At 37.5% G+C, this 18,267-nt stretch overlaps 1 protein-coding gene across 1 annotated transcript in view; it reads left to right on the top strand.

Moving 5' to 3' along the window:
* POT1 (protection of telomeres 1) overlaps positions 1–18,267 on the top strand; it is a 92,595-nt gene that overhangs the window by 32,606 nt on the left and 41,722 nt on the right. Inside the window, exons 3-5 of the mRNA XM_006859340.1 lie at positions 9,412–9,542; positions 13,784–14,074; positions 16,774–16,929. Of these exons, the coding sequence (XP_006859402.1) occupies positions 9,412–9,542; positions 13,784–14,074; positions 16,774–16,929 (578 nt within the window). The remainder of the gene's footprint in view (positions 1–9,411; positions 9,543–13,783; positions 14,075–16,773; positions 16,930–18,267) is intronic.

Here is an 18,267-nt window from a genome sequence, read left to right as displayed (position 1 = left end):
GCAGGAGCAGCTGCTGTGTTTAAACCCCAAACCTGTAAATGGTCATGTAGGTAGACTCCCAGTCTGTGTTCCTTTGCTTCTAACTGACTTAGTATAATAATAGCTGAATATCAGTACATCTTTAGGGTTACTAAAGGTTACTCTTTTGTCTCCCTTTTATGAGCACACATTTTTGTGAAGATAAAAGACCATCTGTAGTCTTACTCCGAAACCTACCTTCTGTGAGTGCTCAGGGCGCTGAGTGAAACCCCTCCAGAGAGTGACTCCGGAGTAACAGTTATGAGCCCGTCCAGCTCCTTCCCTAGCCATCTGATTGCTATCATAACGTTTATGCTCACGCCAGCATAATAAGGGGAATTTACGTATTGTATAGTAAATCTCCTTGTAAAAGAAATATGATTATAGTATATAATGTTGCCGTGATTTACTTGAGTGTTTCTGTAGTAAACTGTTACGCATAGTGAAGAGTTGCAGAAATACTGATTTCTTTAGAAACAACAGTCTGGTAGTAGATTGGAAGCAGCTATCTTGGAGGGATTTTTGTGAATTTGGTAATTTATGCATGCATGCTTCTTTGACTAAAAACTTCACTTAGGTGAACTTGCAGCTATCCCTTATAATAAGACTCTAAGGCAATTTGCACTTAATCGTACTGGGGAAATTAAGTGAATTTCTCAAGTTTGAGGAATAGAGAGCTTAATTTTTCATTTGTTATCTTTTCCAGATTTATATTAAGCCATGTGAAGTATCAGCACAGTGTGAAAGTATTTAAAGTAAATACTTGAATAGTTTGAATATGAGGTATTTTTACAGCATGAAAGTCATTAAAGTAAAAACTATTTAGCAGTTTAATTATATGTTTCTGAGGATTCTGTACGCTTTAGGTAAAGTTTGTTGACTTTGGTAAGTGCCAGTAGAGTCATCCTGTATAGGGTTTCCAAGAGCGACTGGTGAGTTTGAACCACCAGCCTTTTGGTTTATACCAACCTTGTGGTCCACTGCTTATCCTTCAGTGCCACCCAGGACTTTTTCCCATATAAAACTAATCTGTACTGAGCACCAAGAACTCACTTTAAATTTCCAAGCCAATTTACAACCCCCATACTGTAAGAAGCGTAGTGGTTACGAATCGGGCTGCGAACCTTAAGGTCAGCGGTTCGAAACTACCAGCCGCTCCGCGGGAGAAAGATGAGGCTTTCTACTCCCGTAAGGATTTACACCCTCGGAAACCCTGTACAGGGTCGCTATGGGTCGGAACCGACTCGACGGCACTTAACAACAACAACAACAACATACTGTAAGAGGCAAGGTTAGTGACTATTGAAAATTTCTCAGGGCTAGCTAGACACATTCTGTAGTGTATTCACGATACAAAAAAAAGGCACTGTACAGTTTAGAACAGTTTAGAAACAAATCTTACACAGCCATACAGTTCTTTTTTTTTTTCCTTAAAAGGAGTGAGTTGTATATGGGGGAGTTAAATGCTTACTGTTGTTGTTAGGTGCCATCCAGTCAGTACCGACTCATAGCAACCTTATTCACAGCAGAACGAAACACTGCCTGATCCTGGACTGTATAGACAAGAGAAAAAACCTGTGCTAGAACCAGCATATTTACCATCATCATCATTCTCTTCTTCATCTCTGTTCTCCTCATCGTCTTCCTCTTTGTCATCTTCCTCTTCTTCTTTTCCTTGCTTTTCTCAGCCTTGATGACTCTCTTTTTGGCTGCATCAGAGTTGCCTTTAGCCCTGTAAGCAGCAACATCCTTTTCATATTTCTTCTTAGCGACCTTCTTTTCAGCAGTGATATTATTCCCTATCTCTCCCAGTTTCTCTGCAACATCACCAATGGATAGGCTGAGATACGTGCCTTTGTTTTAGGGACGATATGCAGAACAAAACAAGAAGGAGGCCTCTTAGGGACATTGGAATCCATGAACTTTTCGGTGTCGCCTTTCCCCGGGATATTAGGTTTCTATTTCTATTTGATAATGGGCCTTGTGCATCTTTGCCATGTCTTTACATTTTCCTTTTTCTTTAGCAGACATGGTCTCCCACCTCTCTGAGCAGTTTGTGGAAAATTCTGAGGAGTTGACTGAAGCATCACAGTACTGCTTTTTTTTGCTGCTCCGGGCAGGTTTGCACAAAATGTGCATAGAGGACATTTGCCTCTTGGCTTCTTAGGATCACCTTTGCCCATGTTTATTTTATTTCCATCTGCAAAACCAAGTGCTGTCCAGCTCTGCCTGGCCTGGCGTGTTTCTATGGAGCTCAGTGTATCACCTATAAATTTATAAAACAAAACATCTAAATTTAGAAGTAAGGAAAAGATAATTGAGAACATCTACTAAACAACAGATAAGAGCTGAAACTTCCCAGCAGATGGCTTTCAACATTAAATACGGTTTTGTTCATTTAATAATAAGCAGACTGTGGACTCTCCGAGCCTCTCCACCATTTCAGGGGTTGTCCATCAGTGCTCAGGTTTCCAGTGGACAAGGCAAAGATAGTCACTACCACCCACAGTGACCTTCTTTCTACCACAGAAAATAAGAGGGAAGCACATCAAAATGAGAAAAGATAAAAAATTAAGACTTCAGATTACTTCTTTTGGTATTCCATCATAGCTGTTGTCAAATATTTTTTTCCTCTTTTGGTATTTTTGAGATAATTTTTTAAATTCTAATATGTTAAATCAGAGTATCTGGAAAACATAACAGATCATTCCCGTCGAAATACTACAACAGGAAAAATATTTCATCTTAAAAAATATAAACTGTACATATTTTCAAAAAATTGTTTATAGGCTTAATTTTGTTTGGATCCACAATCAACACTCATGGAAGCAACAAAGAAATCAAGTGACATGTATTGCATTAGGCAAATCTGCTGCATAGAACCTCTTTAAAGTGTTGAAGAACAAAGATGTCAGTTTGAGGACTAAGGTTTGCCTGGCCCAAGCCATAATATTTTTAGAAGCCTTGTATGCATGTATAAGTTGGACAATGAATAAGGAAGACTGTAGAATTGATACATGTAGTTATGGTGTTGGAGAAGAATGTCGAAAGTGCTGTGGACTGTTAGACAAACAAACAAACCTGTGTTGGAAGAAGTGCAGTCATAATGCTTCTGAGAAGCTAGTGTGGTCAGACTTGCTCTCTTATTGTTTGATATATAACCAGGGGAACCAGGCCTTGGAGAAGGACATTATGCTTGGTAAAGTAGAGCGTTAGAGAGAAAGAGGAAGACCAAACAAGGAGATGGACTGTTACCATGACAATAGCAGTGAGCTTAACTTTAACAACAGTTGAGAGGATGGTGCTGGACTGGGCAGTGTTTTGTTCTCTTGTACATGGGATCGCTATGAGTCAAAACCAACTCCACAGCACCTAACAGCAACAGCAGCACGTTTTTCTCAACACTTTTTGAGGTAGTGGTGATTATGTGCTGTGGAGTCGGTTTCAGCCCTGTATAGGGTTTCTGAGGTTGCAAATCTTGTCAGGAACAGAAAGTCTCACCTGTCTCCTGTGAGCAGGAATTTTATGGATGCCCTTCTATAAAGCTATTTTTAACTAAAACAGAACAAAAAAGTTTACAAAAGAAAAAAGACACAGAAAAAGAATAACTTCATATGTCCTCAAAAGAAAGAAAAATGAAGAAGCAGTGCCAACATGCTCAACAATAAAGCGTTCTTGGTCTTATTATTCTTTTAATACAGAATTTAAGCAGAAGATACACATACTTAACACAGAACTCAGAAGTTGACACACAATCCTGGGACCTCTTCAATAAAAAGCAGTACAGCCATAGTGAATAATTGCTATCAGGTCTGATTGTGAGTGTTGGAAATATAAAGGTAGGTGTTTGGTAAAAAACAAAAAAAGGATGGGAGTGGTTGACTTTGCAGTTCCAAGAGTGGAGGTCCCTGGGACCATCAAGCAGAAGAGCGGAGTGCGGGACCCTATCCAGAGAAACATTGATGCCAGAGATGGAGGCAGAAACATGGAGACATGGAATGGCTGGGGACTCTAGACCCAGAGAGGGAGAGGGGCTGTGTGCTGACGACCAGGGGGCAGGCTTGCGGAGTATAACCATTTGGTTGGTTGATGATGCATGGAGGGGATTATAATCACTGCAAAGAAATGAAATGCAATAGGATGAATGTAAAGCTAATGTTCTCCCATGTAAACTATCACATAATTCACAACAAAGATTTTAAAAATAAATCAGTACAGGAGTTTGTCTTTTGTCACTGCTGATACATACACTGGGATATGTGAGAATTGAGTATCACAAAGAAGCATAATACAGTTCTACCATTGCAAGTTGCAGCCCTAATTCATGAACATGGTCACCAAAATCACACTCACTTCAACCCCATTTGAATTAACAACAAAAATTTTAAATAAAGTGGTTACATTCAAACTTTAACTTCCTTAGTACCCTGCTCAGCGTTTTATTATAAAAATATGTAAGTATCCAAAAGAGCTAATGGAATCTTATTTTTTATGAACAAATCATTGGTTTTGCAGAATTCTATCATGCGTTCTCCAGCATCATTTCTATCACCAAGGCTATATTTTCCAACTACTGATCCTTCCTCTTTGCTCCCAACCTTTGCATTCCAATCACCAGTAATGAGCAATACATATTGATTGCATATTTGATCAATTTCAGATTGAAGAAGTTGGTAGAATTCACGTCATCCTCACTGGCTTTAGTGGTTGGTACATAAATTTGAATAATAGTGGTATTAACTGGGCTTCCCTCTAGGTGCATGGATATTATCCTATCACAAACAGCATTGTACCTCATGGCTGATAGGGATATGTTCTTTTTGACGATGAATGCAACACCATTCCTCTTCAATTTGTCATTTCCTGCATAGTAAACCATGTGGTTGTCAGATTCAAAATGGCCAGTAACAGCCCATTTCAGCTCACTAGTGCCTAAGATATTGATGTTTATGCATTCCATTTCATTTTTGACAACTTCCAATTTTCCCAATTTCATACTTTGTACGTTCCATGTTCTAATTATTAATGGATGTTTACAGCTGTTTCTCTTCATTTTGAGTTGTGCCCCATCAGCAAATGAAGGTCCTGCGAGCTTTTCTCCCATGAGCTTTACTCCATTTGCGTCATCACGGTCAACTCTACTTTGAGGAGGCAGTTCTTCCCCAGTTGCATTTTGAGTGCCTTGCAACCTGAGGGGCTCATTTTCCGGCAGGATATCTGACAGTGTTTCTCTGCTATTCATAAGGTTTTCAGTGACCAAATATTCAGAAGTAGTTCGTCATTCCTTCTTCCTGGTATGTCATGTCTGGAAGTTCATCTGAAACCTGTCCACCATGGGTGACCCTGCTTGTATTTGAAATACCAGTGGCATAGCTTTCAGAATCACAGCAACTCACAAGGCACCACAGTATGATAAACTGACAAACGTGGACTATAATTGTAGATTTGTCTGTTTCTTTCTTCAATTATAGTAGGGTTTGCTTTATATATCTTGGTGCTCTTTCATTTGGAGCGTAGATGTTAATTATGGATATGTCATCTTGCTCAATTGACCCTTTAATCATGTGATAGTATCCTTCCTTATCTCATATGGTTGTTTTTGCCTTAAAGTTTTTTTTTTTAATTTTTTTTTTAATCAGAGATTAGTATTGCCACTCTTGCTCGTTTTTTATTGGCAGTTAGCTTGGTATATTTTTTTTCCATCCTTTAACTTTTAGTCTGTTTTTGTCTTTGTGTGTAAGGTGTGTCTCTTGCAAGCAGCATATTGAAGGGTTCTTGTTTTCTTGTTTTCTTATCCATTCAGCCACTCTCTGTCTCCTCACTGATGCATTTAATCCATTAGCATTCAGTGTATTTATCGATAGGTATGGATTAACTGCTGTTATTATGTTAATTTTTGTGGTGCTGTTTGTTCCTTTGTTCTGCATGCCTTCTTGTGTTACATTTGTGGTTTTTTGTGCTATTTCTTATCAGTTTCATCTTTGTTTTAATGTTTCCTTGTTCTGTTTGGATCTTTATTATCATGGTAAGTTGTGAAGTATTAATTTTCTTTGGGGTTAGCCTGTAGTCTCTTTAAGTTTTCCCTTTGTTTAAGACAGTCTATTGTATCCTGCCATCTACTCGACCTCCTCACCACCTGGATCTCTGTTTCTTTATTTTTCCCTTCTTTAATATTGTTAATATTTTCATCTTTGGTTGGCGTCACAGGTCCTCTGAATTCATTGCTGTAATTTTGTTACATTCTGAATTCTGCTATCCATCGACTGAGTTCCAGGTGGTGTTGCCATGCCTGTCAATCTCTGGTTGTTGTTTGTTCTTGCTGGTTTTCATTCCAAAGAACTCACTTTAGGGTGTTTTGAAGCACTGGATTGGCTTTAACAAAGTCTTTTAGCTTCTTATCTTGGAATGTTTTTATTGCACCATTGTATTTGATTGACAGTTTTTCTGGATTAGAATGTTTTTTTCTTGGAATGTTTTTATTGCACCGTTGTATTTGATTGACAGACGATTCTCGGTTGGCATTTTTTTTTTTTCCTTTTAGGGTTTTATATATGTCTCCCCATTGCCTTCTTGCCTGCATGGTTTCTGCTGATAAGTCAGAGCTTAATCTGATTTGCTTGCCTTTGTAGGTGACACTTCTCTTTTCCCTGGCTGCTTTTAGGATGCTCTCCTTGTCTTTGGTTTTGGAGAGCTTGATTGTGATATGTCTCGATGATTTTCTTTTGGGGTCCATCCTGGGGTTCTTTCAACTTCTTGAATGTTTATCTTCTTGTCCTTCAAGATGTTAGGAAAATTTTTTTTCCAGTAGCTCTTCAACTGTCTCTTCTGTGGACTTTTGTGATTCTTCCTGTTCTTGAATGCTAATAATTCTTATGTTATTCCTCTTCATGTTATCCAGCATGAATCTTAGACTGTCTTCAGATTTTTTAGTCATTATTATTTCTGCTTGCTGTTCTATCTAGCAGTATTGAGAGATTTGTCTTCTAGCTCGCTGGTTCTGGCTTCCATCTCGTCCATTCTGCTCCTTTGCCCTTTCAGTGCATTGTCCATTTCTGATATTATTAATCATCTGGACTTCTTTTTGCAGGTTTTGGATTGTTTCCAGTGCCGTATTTATCTTGTTTGATTGCTCCTGTAGCATTTTCCTGACTTCTTCCTTATTTTCCTCCACCCCTTTTGGAGCATTTGGATTTGTTTCAATATTATTCTTCTGAATTCCTTCTTAGGCAGATCCAGAGCTTGCTCTTCTACTGGAAAGTCTGTGTGTACTTCCAGCTCATTTGTCTCAGTTACTTTTTTCTGTTTTTGGACATGTGTTGAGATCTTTAATTGTGTTTTCTTGGACATTTTCAACAGTTATGTGAGTTTTTAATGCTTAAATGAATGTATGTTGCTTTTTGTTAAGCTTGCTGAGCATCTCCTGGTGGATATGATCTGCAGATAGGCTTCCTTTTTCACTTGTAATGTCGAACAGCTGGTTTTGGCTCTTGTCCAGATGGTGGGGTACTACAGGTTATGCTTGTAGCTTGTCTTTATGGGCACAGTTGCTGTCTCTTCTTGGGTAAGGTACGGGGAGAAATTTCCCACCCCTTGAGAGAAGAGTGAAGCCAAAAGGACCAAAGACAGAAACAATATAAAAGCAAAGATAGAAACCACCAATCAGAAACAAAAATAAAATTGTGATTTACACTGTTCACTGGCCTTTGCTGTGCAAAGGGTCCCGCCTAGGTAAATATGGGGCAGGGTCCCAGGGTGAAAACGTCAAACTGTGGGTGCAATGCTGGACCCTTTTGGGACTGTGCTCCTGCCCGCCTGAATGCGTCTGGGCTGTGCAGTGAGGGCGCAATCTGGGTGAAGAGGAGAGATACATGAAAAATGAAAAGTGAAAGATAAAAATCGGTTACATCTCTCCCTTCAGATGTGCTGCTCCGTGGTGGCTTCAGGAGCTGGGTCGCTGCCTCTGCTTGGCTGTGGCCCCGCCCTCCAGCCTAAGTACTTCTGGCTGATGGCCACCGTGGCTGGGTCGATTCAGAAGTCACTGTAATTTGTTTCCACCTACAGATGTCTTCTCAGTGGATTTGGGGAACTGGCCCCCAGAACCTTAAACATGATCCAAAGCTCCGCAGCTTTTCTGAGGACTGCTCTTTCTCTGCTTTTTTTTTTTTTTTTTAATGTTTTGGTAGAGGAGTATCACTGTCTGTCTCTGCTTTTCCTGCCCCCAAACCGGCACGCCCTTGTTTTTTTTTATTTAAAGAAAAAAATCTTCATCATTTTATTACTTTAAGAATACCCATTCATGTAGGAAACAGAAGCATAGGTCTATAAACTGTAACATAAAGAAGATGGGAACTGTAATAGACTTTTCTGGTTACCTCTAGACTTCCGTTGCAAGGTTGCCAGTTATATGTATTATTAAGGATTTGTTATAAGGGAGCATCTCACTATAATGAGCACTGTTGATTGTTGAACCTCTTTACTAACCGTGGTCCAATATGGCCCTTGAAAATCCCAAAAAACTGTAAGCAGCAATTTCTCAGCTGATGGCTGACTTTTGAACTTTTTCTTGGTCAGTGATTGAGGATGTAGTGATGTCCCATCACCAGTAATGATTTTTTAAAAAGACATTTTTACCTTCCAATATGGTTCCAAATTTTGTTTGCGATGTACAAATGCTTTCTGTTTATGCTTTTTTGTGAGTTGTTCACATACCCATCTTCCACACAATTTTCGAAGCCCAAGTCTGTTGTGGATTTTTTCATAAGCAGAGCCAGGCCTGATTTGTTGCATGCCACAAGCCACTGCCACCGGTTTATTCGACAGAGTCATGTCACGTACATGCTCATTGTTGTCGTCTCCAGTGGACATGCATTTTATGCTTATAAACTTTGAATTACCCTCGTGGGTGGATTGATTCAGTGACAGCAGCAATTGACTCAAACATAACAAGAATTGTTAGGATGGGGTAGGCCTGAGTAATGTTTCATTCTGTTGTGCAAAGAGTCGCTGAGTAGGAATTGACTCGAAGACACCTTACAACAAAACATGAAGTAATTAAAAAATATATTACTCTAGGTAATTTCATTCTGCAGGATATTTTTAAAGAAGTGCTGGTGATAAATTTCTCAGATGCTATGTTGTTAATAGAAAGGTTAGTGTGGGATATTTATAATACTTTACTAACTGCTCTAAAAATATCTTTGGAAGGGGACGCTTGTAAAATAATTTAACAGTGAATTATTGAAAGGTCTCTGTTTTTTTCCTCCTCTTAGAAGACTTAATTAAAAGGAAAAATGAATTTTGTTTAGTGTTTTGAGCTCAAAATATTTGTATTTTATTAAGTGCTTTCAAATACTGACAGGAATGCTAACTTCAAAATATCTCTGTGTCTTTCAGATTATTGCTCAGTTGTAACAATTGTTGACCAGACGAATGTAAAGTTAACTTGCCTGCTTTTCAGTGGAAATTATGAAGCCCTTCCAATAATTTATAAAAATGGAGATATTGTTCGTTTCCACAGGCTGAAGGTAAAATTCATACTGTCAAAACTTGCATTGCTTGAAGAGAACTTTGTGTTGTTAATGAAAAATAGTTAACACTGATTATATAGTTGGTTTTTTAGAACATGACGGGAAATGTCAGGAGGTAAGAAGAAATTAAATAGCATCAGACATCAGATCATTTGTATTGGGAATCCTCTTCCTTGGACCAAACTGCCTGTCCTTCTTCTCCAAACTGCAAAGCAAACCCAATGCCACTGAGTCAATTCTGACTCATAGGGACTCAATGGGACACAGAGTAGAACTGTCGATAGGATTTCTGAGACTCTAAATCTTCATGGTGCATCTTCAGATCATGGAGTGGTGGGTTGGATTCAAACTGCCCATCTATGGTACTCACCACACTTAAACCCACTGGTCCACTGGAGCTCCTACCTACTTCCTCTACTATGTATTGAGTTTCATGATTTAGACTCCATTCTCTACTTGCTATTCTAAATAAAGATCAGTGCTTTAAAAGTTGTCCAGATTCAGTTTGATAAAGAACGTTTGGTTTAAAAATAATCCCTAGGTCAAAAATAAAGATGATAAGAATGGTAGTTTATATTATTCTTTCCTGTTGTATTATATTAGTTTAATTACATGCAGTGACAGTATTGAGGCATACTTAATTTTGACATATGACATAAAACCAAAGTACATTGATACTCATTTATTGTTATAAATGTGTAACATAAACCAGGTACTTTAAAAAATATGGTGGTGGTTGTGTGCCTTTGAGTGGGTTCTAACTCAGTGACTCTGTTACAGGGTTTCCACAGCTGTAAAGCTTTATGGGAACAAAAAACTCATCTGTTCTCCCATGCAGTCACTGGTAGATTTGAACTGCTGACTCTGAGATTAGTTGAGTAGACAATAGAAAACCACTAATATGAAAATAAAGGTATTAAATATTGCATGCCATTTAAATCAGAATTTTAAAACTGACGAATGTAAATTTTCCTTCTAACTGAAGTTATCCTTTTTGCTCCAGTGTTTCTCTACATGAAATATTTTTGTTTTGTTTCTTTACATGAAATATTTTTGTTTTGTGTTTTCTTTGAAATTTTATTTGGAAATGACTACCTGATGTCCTTATATTTTCAGTCCCGAAGATAAAGCATTTCAGTTTCTTTATCTTTTCTTCTTGTTACATGGAAGCCTTCATAGTCCTGGTGTGCTTTTCTTTTAATGTGTCAGTTTATCTGTGATCCTCGTGGTCAGTGTGACAATCATAAATGTGCACCAATAATCAGATTTCCACATATCGAGAGAAACTTACTTCTGACCTTTAGTGCTGTTATCCTGAGACTACAAGGGTAGCCCAGCTTCCAGACTAAGGCGAACATGAAAGAAAATCTGTAAACTACTTCTGAAAATAAGCCTATGAAAATCCTATGAATAGAAATAGAGTTTTGTTCAAGATTTTCTTTGTTGGTGGTGTGCTGTGGAGTCTGTTCTGACTCATAGCAACCCTGTGTAGGGTTTCTGAGGCTGTAAATCTTTATGGGAGCAGAAAGCCTCATCTTTTGCCCACAGAACAGCTGGTAGTTTCAAACTGCTGACTGTGAGATTAGCAGCTTGACTTGTAACCAGTCACTTCCAGAGCTGGAAAATGAGTCCACCTGGGTTGGAGGGCAGTCCAGATATACGCTACTCTTAGCAATGTTGTTGTTGTTGCTGTTAAGTGCCACCGAGTGAGTTCTGACTCAAAGCTACTCTGTATAGGGTTTCTGAGGAGTGGCTGGTGAGTTTGAACCCCTGACCTTGTGGCTCAAACTGACCTTGAGGTCGAGTGGTTGAGGGCGCCATACCAGGGCTAGGTAGTGTTTCATTCATTGGTACATGGAACTAACTCAGTGGCAACAAATAGAAACAACAAAGAGCAATTCCAAAAGAAACAACTATTTAATTAAAAAATAAAAAGTGCAGGGAATAAGGAACAAAAGGCGGAGGGGGGAAATGATCATCTTAAATATCACCATGTCAGTAATTATGATAACTTTATATGGACTAAGCATTCCAGTTGCAAAGGAGGGATAAGAAGACTGAATATAAAAGCACAAGTCAACTCTGTGCTAGCTACAAGAAAGTCACTTTAAATATGTGGTGTAGACACAAACAGGTTGAAATTACACTTGTGGAAAAGGATATGGCAAGCAAACAGTAAGCATAAAGAAAATGAAATAATGTAGTATGAGACCATCTATATTACAAGACATACAAAGGAGAGGACCATTTCATGAAGATAAAAAGGTTGCTTCATCTGCCAGCCTTGTGGTTAGCAGTCTAGTACTCTTATCCTATAGCATTACTAGGATTCTTTCAATAGGACACAGTAAATCTGTCTTGAAAAATGATACCATTTAAATGAAAATTTTCAAAACCAACCTAAAAGACATCTGTGATTGATAATTTTTTGCTGTTATTTAAGAATCTTTGAAACAAGACTCAAAGACTTTAATGCCCCAATGATTGAAAACCAACGTTACTGGTTTTCTACTGTTGAAATGAATGAATGCTAAGATAGTATCTCCTTGGCTTGTACCTGTTTGAAGCAGACCAAACAGGAGGTGGAAGAAAGAAACTGGTGTCTTCAATTCTCAAGGGTTGGCTCATTAAAAATGCAGTGATGAATTTGCTTTGTTCAAAAATTCTGAAGCGCACACCAACATCCATGGTTGCTTCATCACTGAAGGTACAAGAAATGCTTTTTAGTCCTGAAATTAAAAAAACTAGACCAGTGCATCTATTCTAAATTATGTCATATTTTCTTTTTCTTACTCTAATGGTCACAGACTTTCAAAGTATCCCATTCAGTGCTAATTTATTAACTCTTTGGATCTAATCAAGAAAACAACTATGTCTATTTCTATATTGAGATAACTCTGTAAAATGTCACCAGAATATTTTTGTAATTATGATTATATCATGAAAACAGTTTTGATTATGGAATCTTGGTGTAGCGTTACAGGATAAGCACTGAGCCACAAGGTCAGTTTGAACCATAAGGTCAGCAGTTCACGCTCACCAGTCGCTCCTTGGAAGCCCTATATGGGGTCGTTATGAGTGGAAGAAGACTCGATGACACGTAACAACAACATAATAGAGTTGCTATGAATAAGAATCAAGTCAATGGCAATGAGTTTGATGGTTTGGTTTATTGAAGACTCCTGATTAAAAGGAAGAAATTAAAATTTAAAATCCTCATAGACTCTATAAACTTTACAAGAAGGCTGGATGAAACCCTGAAATGATTGTTCTGAGGTCATCTTTTAAAACTTAAAATATTCCCTTTAAGTCTTCTTAAAACCAAACAATAGTTTAATTTAACTAGTGAAAACTGTCTGCTTTCAGCATTATGCTCTTTTAAGACTAACTATAAGGAACCCTGGTGGTTTAGTGGACTGTGTGTTGTACTGCTGGCTGTAAGATTAGCAAATCAGATCTACCAGTTCAAATCCACAGTGAGAGAAAGTAGAGGTTTCTGTAGACATTTGCAGCCTCAGCAAACCTACATAGGGTCACTGTGAGTTAGAATCGACTTGATGGTAGTGCTGGTTGTGGAATGTGAGATAAAACTGACACCAGCGATTGAAAAGATTAGATAGGAAGCATTGGCGGGGGGGGAACAACTCAAAAGGAGGGTGTGAATGGTGGCATGACTCCATATAGCTGTGCATGATGTAGAAATGGATGAATTGGCATCTCTTTTGTGTGTATATTCTCAACCACAAAATAAAAAATTGTTTCAACTAGCAAGAGTCTTAATAATAAAGACATTGGATTGAGTTCTAACAACAACAAAAAAGGTTGCTTCAAAAGGGAGGTGTAATAGCTGTAAATTTATTAATAACTGGGTTCCCAAATGTGGAAGGCATAAATGCATATTTCACCTCTCTTGACCAGACTGATTATACCTTAGGCTCAGTTGTACTGTATTCACTTCAAAGTTCTATATTTTAAGAGTTGTTACTATTTTTTCCTTGAATAATTCATTTCCCTAAAATTCCCTATAACATTCAGTATCTTTTTTTCTTTTGTGAATTGTGCCTTAATAAAAACAGGCAACAGGTAAAATGTGAACATTAAGGTTGGTAGGATCAACAAGTCTACTTAGCTTATGAAAATACATAAATGGATTTTGCACCATGTTTTGCCCTTTATACTGCTGCTTGTGTATCTTGACACAGCTCCATTTTGTTTTCTGCTGTGTCCCACTCTTTCAGATCCAGGTGTATAAAAAAGAGACTCAGGGTATCACCAGCTCTGGCTTTGCCTCCGTGACCTTTGAGGGAACTCTGGGTGCTCCTGTCATACCTCGGACTTCTAGCAAGTATTTTAACTTCACCACAGAGGACCACAAAATGGTAGAAGCCTTACGTGTCTGGGCCTCTAATCACATCCCACGCTCTTCATCATTACTACAGTTGTGTGATGTTCAGCCAATGCAGTATTTTGACCTGACTTGTCAGCTTTTGGGAAAAGCAGAAGTGGATGGAACATCATTTCTTCTAAAGGTAGAAATTGTTCATACTTGAAAATCTGAGTTGGAAGCATCGCTTCCATGCCTGCAAACAAGTTATGCTTTAGGATTCTGGCCGTCTCTCTCTCGATATGTACAGTGTGTATTGTACTAAGAAGTCAGTATTTAGCTCACCAGTTTTGATGAGCCTTGGGTAAATACCCAGCTCTACTTTTGTACTTTTCTTCACATTTTCCTTCCAGAAGAAAATAATATTGTCAGATCTCTATTCTAAGTGTAGGGTGATTTATGCTGTGTGTGCTGATGTATTTATATTTTAATAATCATAAGTAAGGACTTGTGTTCCACAGTGGTTTTTTTGGTTGAAGTTCTGTTTTTTCTTTCTGCTTTTCTGCTTCTCTCTCAGGGAGGACTTTCCTCCCACTCATTTACTTTCTTGGTAAGTTGGGGTCTCTTCTCTCATCTGTTTCACAGACAGTTTAGAAATGTTTTCTGATGCTGCTCTTTTTAGGCTTTCTATTTCAAATCAGTAGGGTAAAGAAGGTACCTGAAGAGCCATCTTTCCTGTGTGCGTACCAGCTGGACTTGAGCTCATCAGTAGCTTCTGTGAAGATGGTTGTCAAGTAGTTCCCTCACCTGCATTTGAGCAAAACAGCATTTAACTCTACCTCTCTAGTTCTTTGGAGCAATAGGACAAACAAGGGAGTGTGGTGGCACTTGGACAGTGTGGTTCTCATTTACCTCTTGCCCTCCGTATTAAGTAACAGTGAAGAGAAATCTTTGAATAAAGGATTTCAAGTTTTTCAACTTGAAAATACCGCATATTGCTATACAGAAGAAATGCTTTGAAAGGGTAAATGTATTTTTATAAAGAAGTTAAGTAAGTTAAGTATGACAACTGAAGCTAAAGCAATATAGAATCACCCAGAACTACAAAGACTCTCGGTTCAGAGGTCAGACTTGCACCCGGGTGACACCCTGCGCATGTCAGCATGCGCTATCAGCTGAGCACCAGGGCAGGCACGGACAGGGACTCTCCAAGGCAGAGAGGAAATTGTTTAACTTCTGAGTAACATTGACACCTCTTACTGACGTGAATGAATGTACTTTCTCTCTAAAGCTACTCAGTCTAGCCCATTTTTATGGACAGCCTCAACATTCATGTAACTGTTACTTTAAGAGCAGCATTCTGAAGTGAATATGAGAAATTAAATTAGTAAAGCTTTCCTCAGGGAAGTTCCCAAATCTCCTAAGTCTTTGTCTACTCTTTTTGATGAGTCTATTTTCATGAATTTATTTTAAGGAAATAATGTAAAATGTGCACAAAATACAGTTAAAAGAATATTTATCCTTATATTTTTTTCAGTAGCAAAAATTTAAAAATACCTGAATACTAACAACAAAATTAATTGTGTGAACTATTTATACAGACTGGAATACTCTTGACTATAAAATAACATTGTGTGAATGCACTTATTGATATAAATGTTCATAATGGTCTTAACTTGAGCTTTGGGTAGATAGTGCGAATGTGTACACACATAGCAAACATAGATTATTGAATAGGTGACAGGATTTTACTAGTGTTCCCTCTGGGAAATAGAACGATGAATGACACTGTTCCCTTTGACATAACAGTCCTAGCGTAACTGAAATCATTTCTTAACTCACTTTTTTCAACCAAAAGGAGCCAGACATTACTCCAGAGCAGGTCTGGTCATCCTGGAGTTCCGTGTCATTATTTCCTGTTGCAATCTGGACACACATTAACATTTATCCGTTTTCAGGAACCACAGTGCGTTACTTTAGTGTTTCTAGTGGCCATGCCTTCCAGAAATTTCCATCATGATGAAAATTTAGTAAGTCTGTTAGACAAACTCACACTAATCCAGATTTTCTCTCCTTTCCTCTGCATATGCGGTTTATGTTTCTGAACAGTATACTCTTAGATTTTCAGTACAGATAATATGGTGTTGAACATACATGGTGATGGAAAAGCCTCCTCTATTCTGTATGTTTTTATAATGAACTAGCGATCATTCACACCCATTGCTGATGGATAGTGTGTGTATCTTGTATGTATTACAGTTTGGAGACCAAAAATCGCTAATAGAAAACCTTAAAATCACCATGTTAAAGAGGCTAACTCAATTTTGTACTGCTTACTTTTTCATTTGGGCAAAGGTCAGGGTACATTTCTGACAGCTAATAATTTACCTGAAGAAAATTAGCAGAGATATTCAAAAGTTTACATTTGAGATGATAATTACTGAATTATTTCCAGTAACACAAATGTTTTAAAAATGAACCCACCTGACCAATAAAGGGTTAAGTAAATTCAGATGCATCTGTTCCATAAACTAATATGAAGCTATTGGAAGTCATATTTTAGAAGGATATTTTAATTGCCTGTTGGAGTATTTAATGATAAGCTAAGAAATGGAAAGCAAAATTTGGTTAAGATATGTAAATATCAATATATAGATGTGTAACATACAGCAGTAAAAAAGGATGGAGTAAATGAATCAATATGTTACTATTTTTCTAGACTCATAACAATGCAAGTTTTTATTTTCCTTTGCATTCTTCAGTGTTTTACATATTGTCCATAGTTGCAGATAATTAGTAACATACATTTAATGACTTTTAAGTTATATTAGCACAGTAATCTCTGTTTAGCATCAGTAATTTTACAAAAGTACCATTAAACTCTGTTCTATCCACATGTGACAGGTATGGGATGGCACCAGGACACCGTTTCCATCTTGGAGGGTCTTAATACGTGATCTTGTTCTCGAAGGTGATTTAAGTCACATGCATCGGCTACAGAATCTGACAATAGACATTTTGGTCTATGATAACCATGTTCGAGTGGCAAAATCTCTGAAGGTGATATTGAATAGCAAACATATTTTGTTACTGTTTTTATAAGTTTTGGGGTTAATCACATTATTAGGTCATATTCACAGAGTGGAAATTGACTTCCAATTTAGTTTTTATTTGCTCCAATAAAATGTGTGTTTAAAATAAATGATAAAATATATCTTAATTCATAGTGGAATAAACAGCTTGTTTAAATTAAAGAACATTTCGTGAATATTTTAAAAATATACACAGTTTTACTAGAAAAAGTTTTGTCGCACAGTATGTATTGCTTTAAAACAACAAAGATTATATCAAGTATTGCAAACTTATATTTTAAGCTTTGCTAGCTGGTTTGATACAATCCAACCAGTGACTTTGTACTCCATAGTTTAAGATGCATTATAAAATATCTATGTTTATGTGTGTGTGAACTCTATAGTTCATAGAATTTACTCTTTTTGAGATAAGCTTTTTAGGTAAAAGTGCATAGTTTAAATAGGGCACTTTTTACTTATTAACAATATAAATTTTAGGGAGTATTTATCTTCATTTGATTATGCCTTTTGGTTGTTAAGTATCGTTTCTAGCAAAGAGTGGTATCATAAATAATAATTATAATGAGTACCAGTGGTTAAGAATTTATGTATGTGCCACTGTCCATGTGTGACCCTGTAGGATCAGCCTTGGCCTGTTTAACAACAATCTCGGAAGTTCAAACCCACCAGCCACTCCGTGGAAATCCTGTTACAGGGTCACTGTGAGTCAGAACGGACATGATGGCACTTAACAACAACATTCTACATTCTGTACAATAAGTACTATTATCCTCCCCACTTTACAAATGAGAAAACAGAGACTTAGAAAAATTAGCAAATTGCCCAAGATTCCAAGAAGCCAATGTTTGAACCTACAATATCTGTTTGTAAAGCCAGTCCTCTTAAATGCTAGAAGTTATGTTCTTAAATGCACATTTCTTCCAGCCTACGTAAAGGAAATTACAAGAAAAGAGTAATAGTGAATTGCATATGTTTTACACCTGAACTTTTGTGCCCATTTTCCCTTTGTAAGTGTCCCTGGAGAAAGAAGGACTTATTTCCCATCTTCATTGTGCTATAAGTACGGCCACCAAATTTAAATCAATGTAAGGCTAAATCCAGGATCAGAAGACGCTAACTCTACCTTTCATACATGTGCACACACTCTCATGCATAACTGATATGTCAAAGAAAATTGATTGTTGGAAACACATTTTTTTTTTTTTTTTTAATGTTTTTATTGTGGATTGAGTGAAAGTTTACAGGGCACATCATCAGTTTCACATTCAACCATTCATGTAACTTGTTGCATTACATTGATTATAAT

This window comes from Chrysochloris asiatica, unplaced genomic scaffold (genome assembly GCF_000296735.1).
Source record: "Chrysochloris asiatica unplaced genomic scaffold, ChrAsi1.0 scaffold00032, whole genome shotgun sequence".
In the NCBI taxonomy this organism is placed as follows: domain Eukaryota; kingdom Metazoa; phylum Chordata; class Mammalia; order Afrosoricida; family Chrysochloridae; genus Chrysochloris; species Chrysochloris asiatica.
The sequence above is the reverse complement of the archived record's forward strand: the minus strand, read 5'-3'. Positions and strand labels throughout refer to the sequence as shown.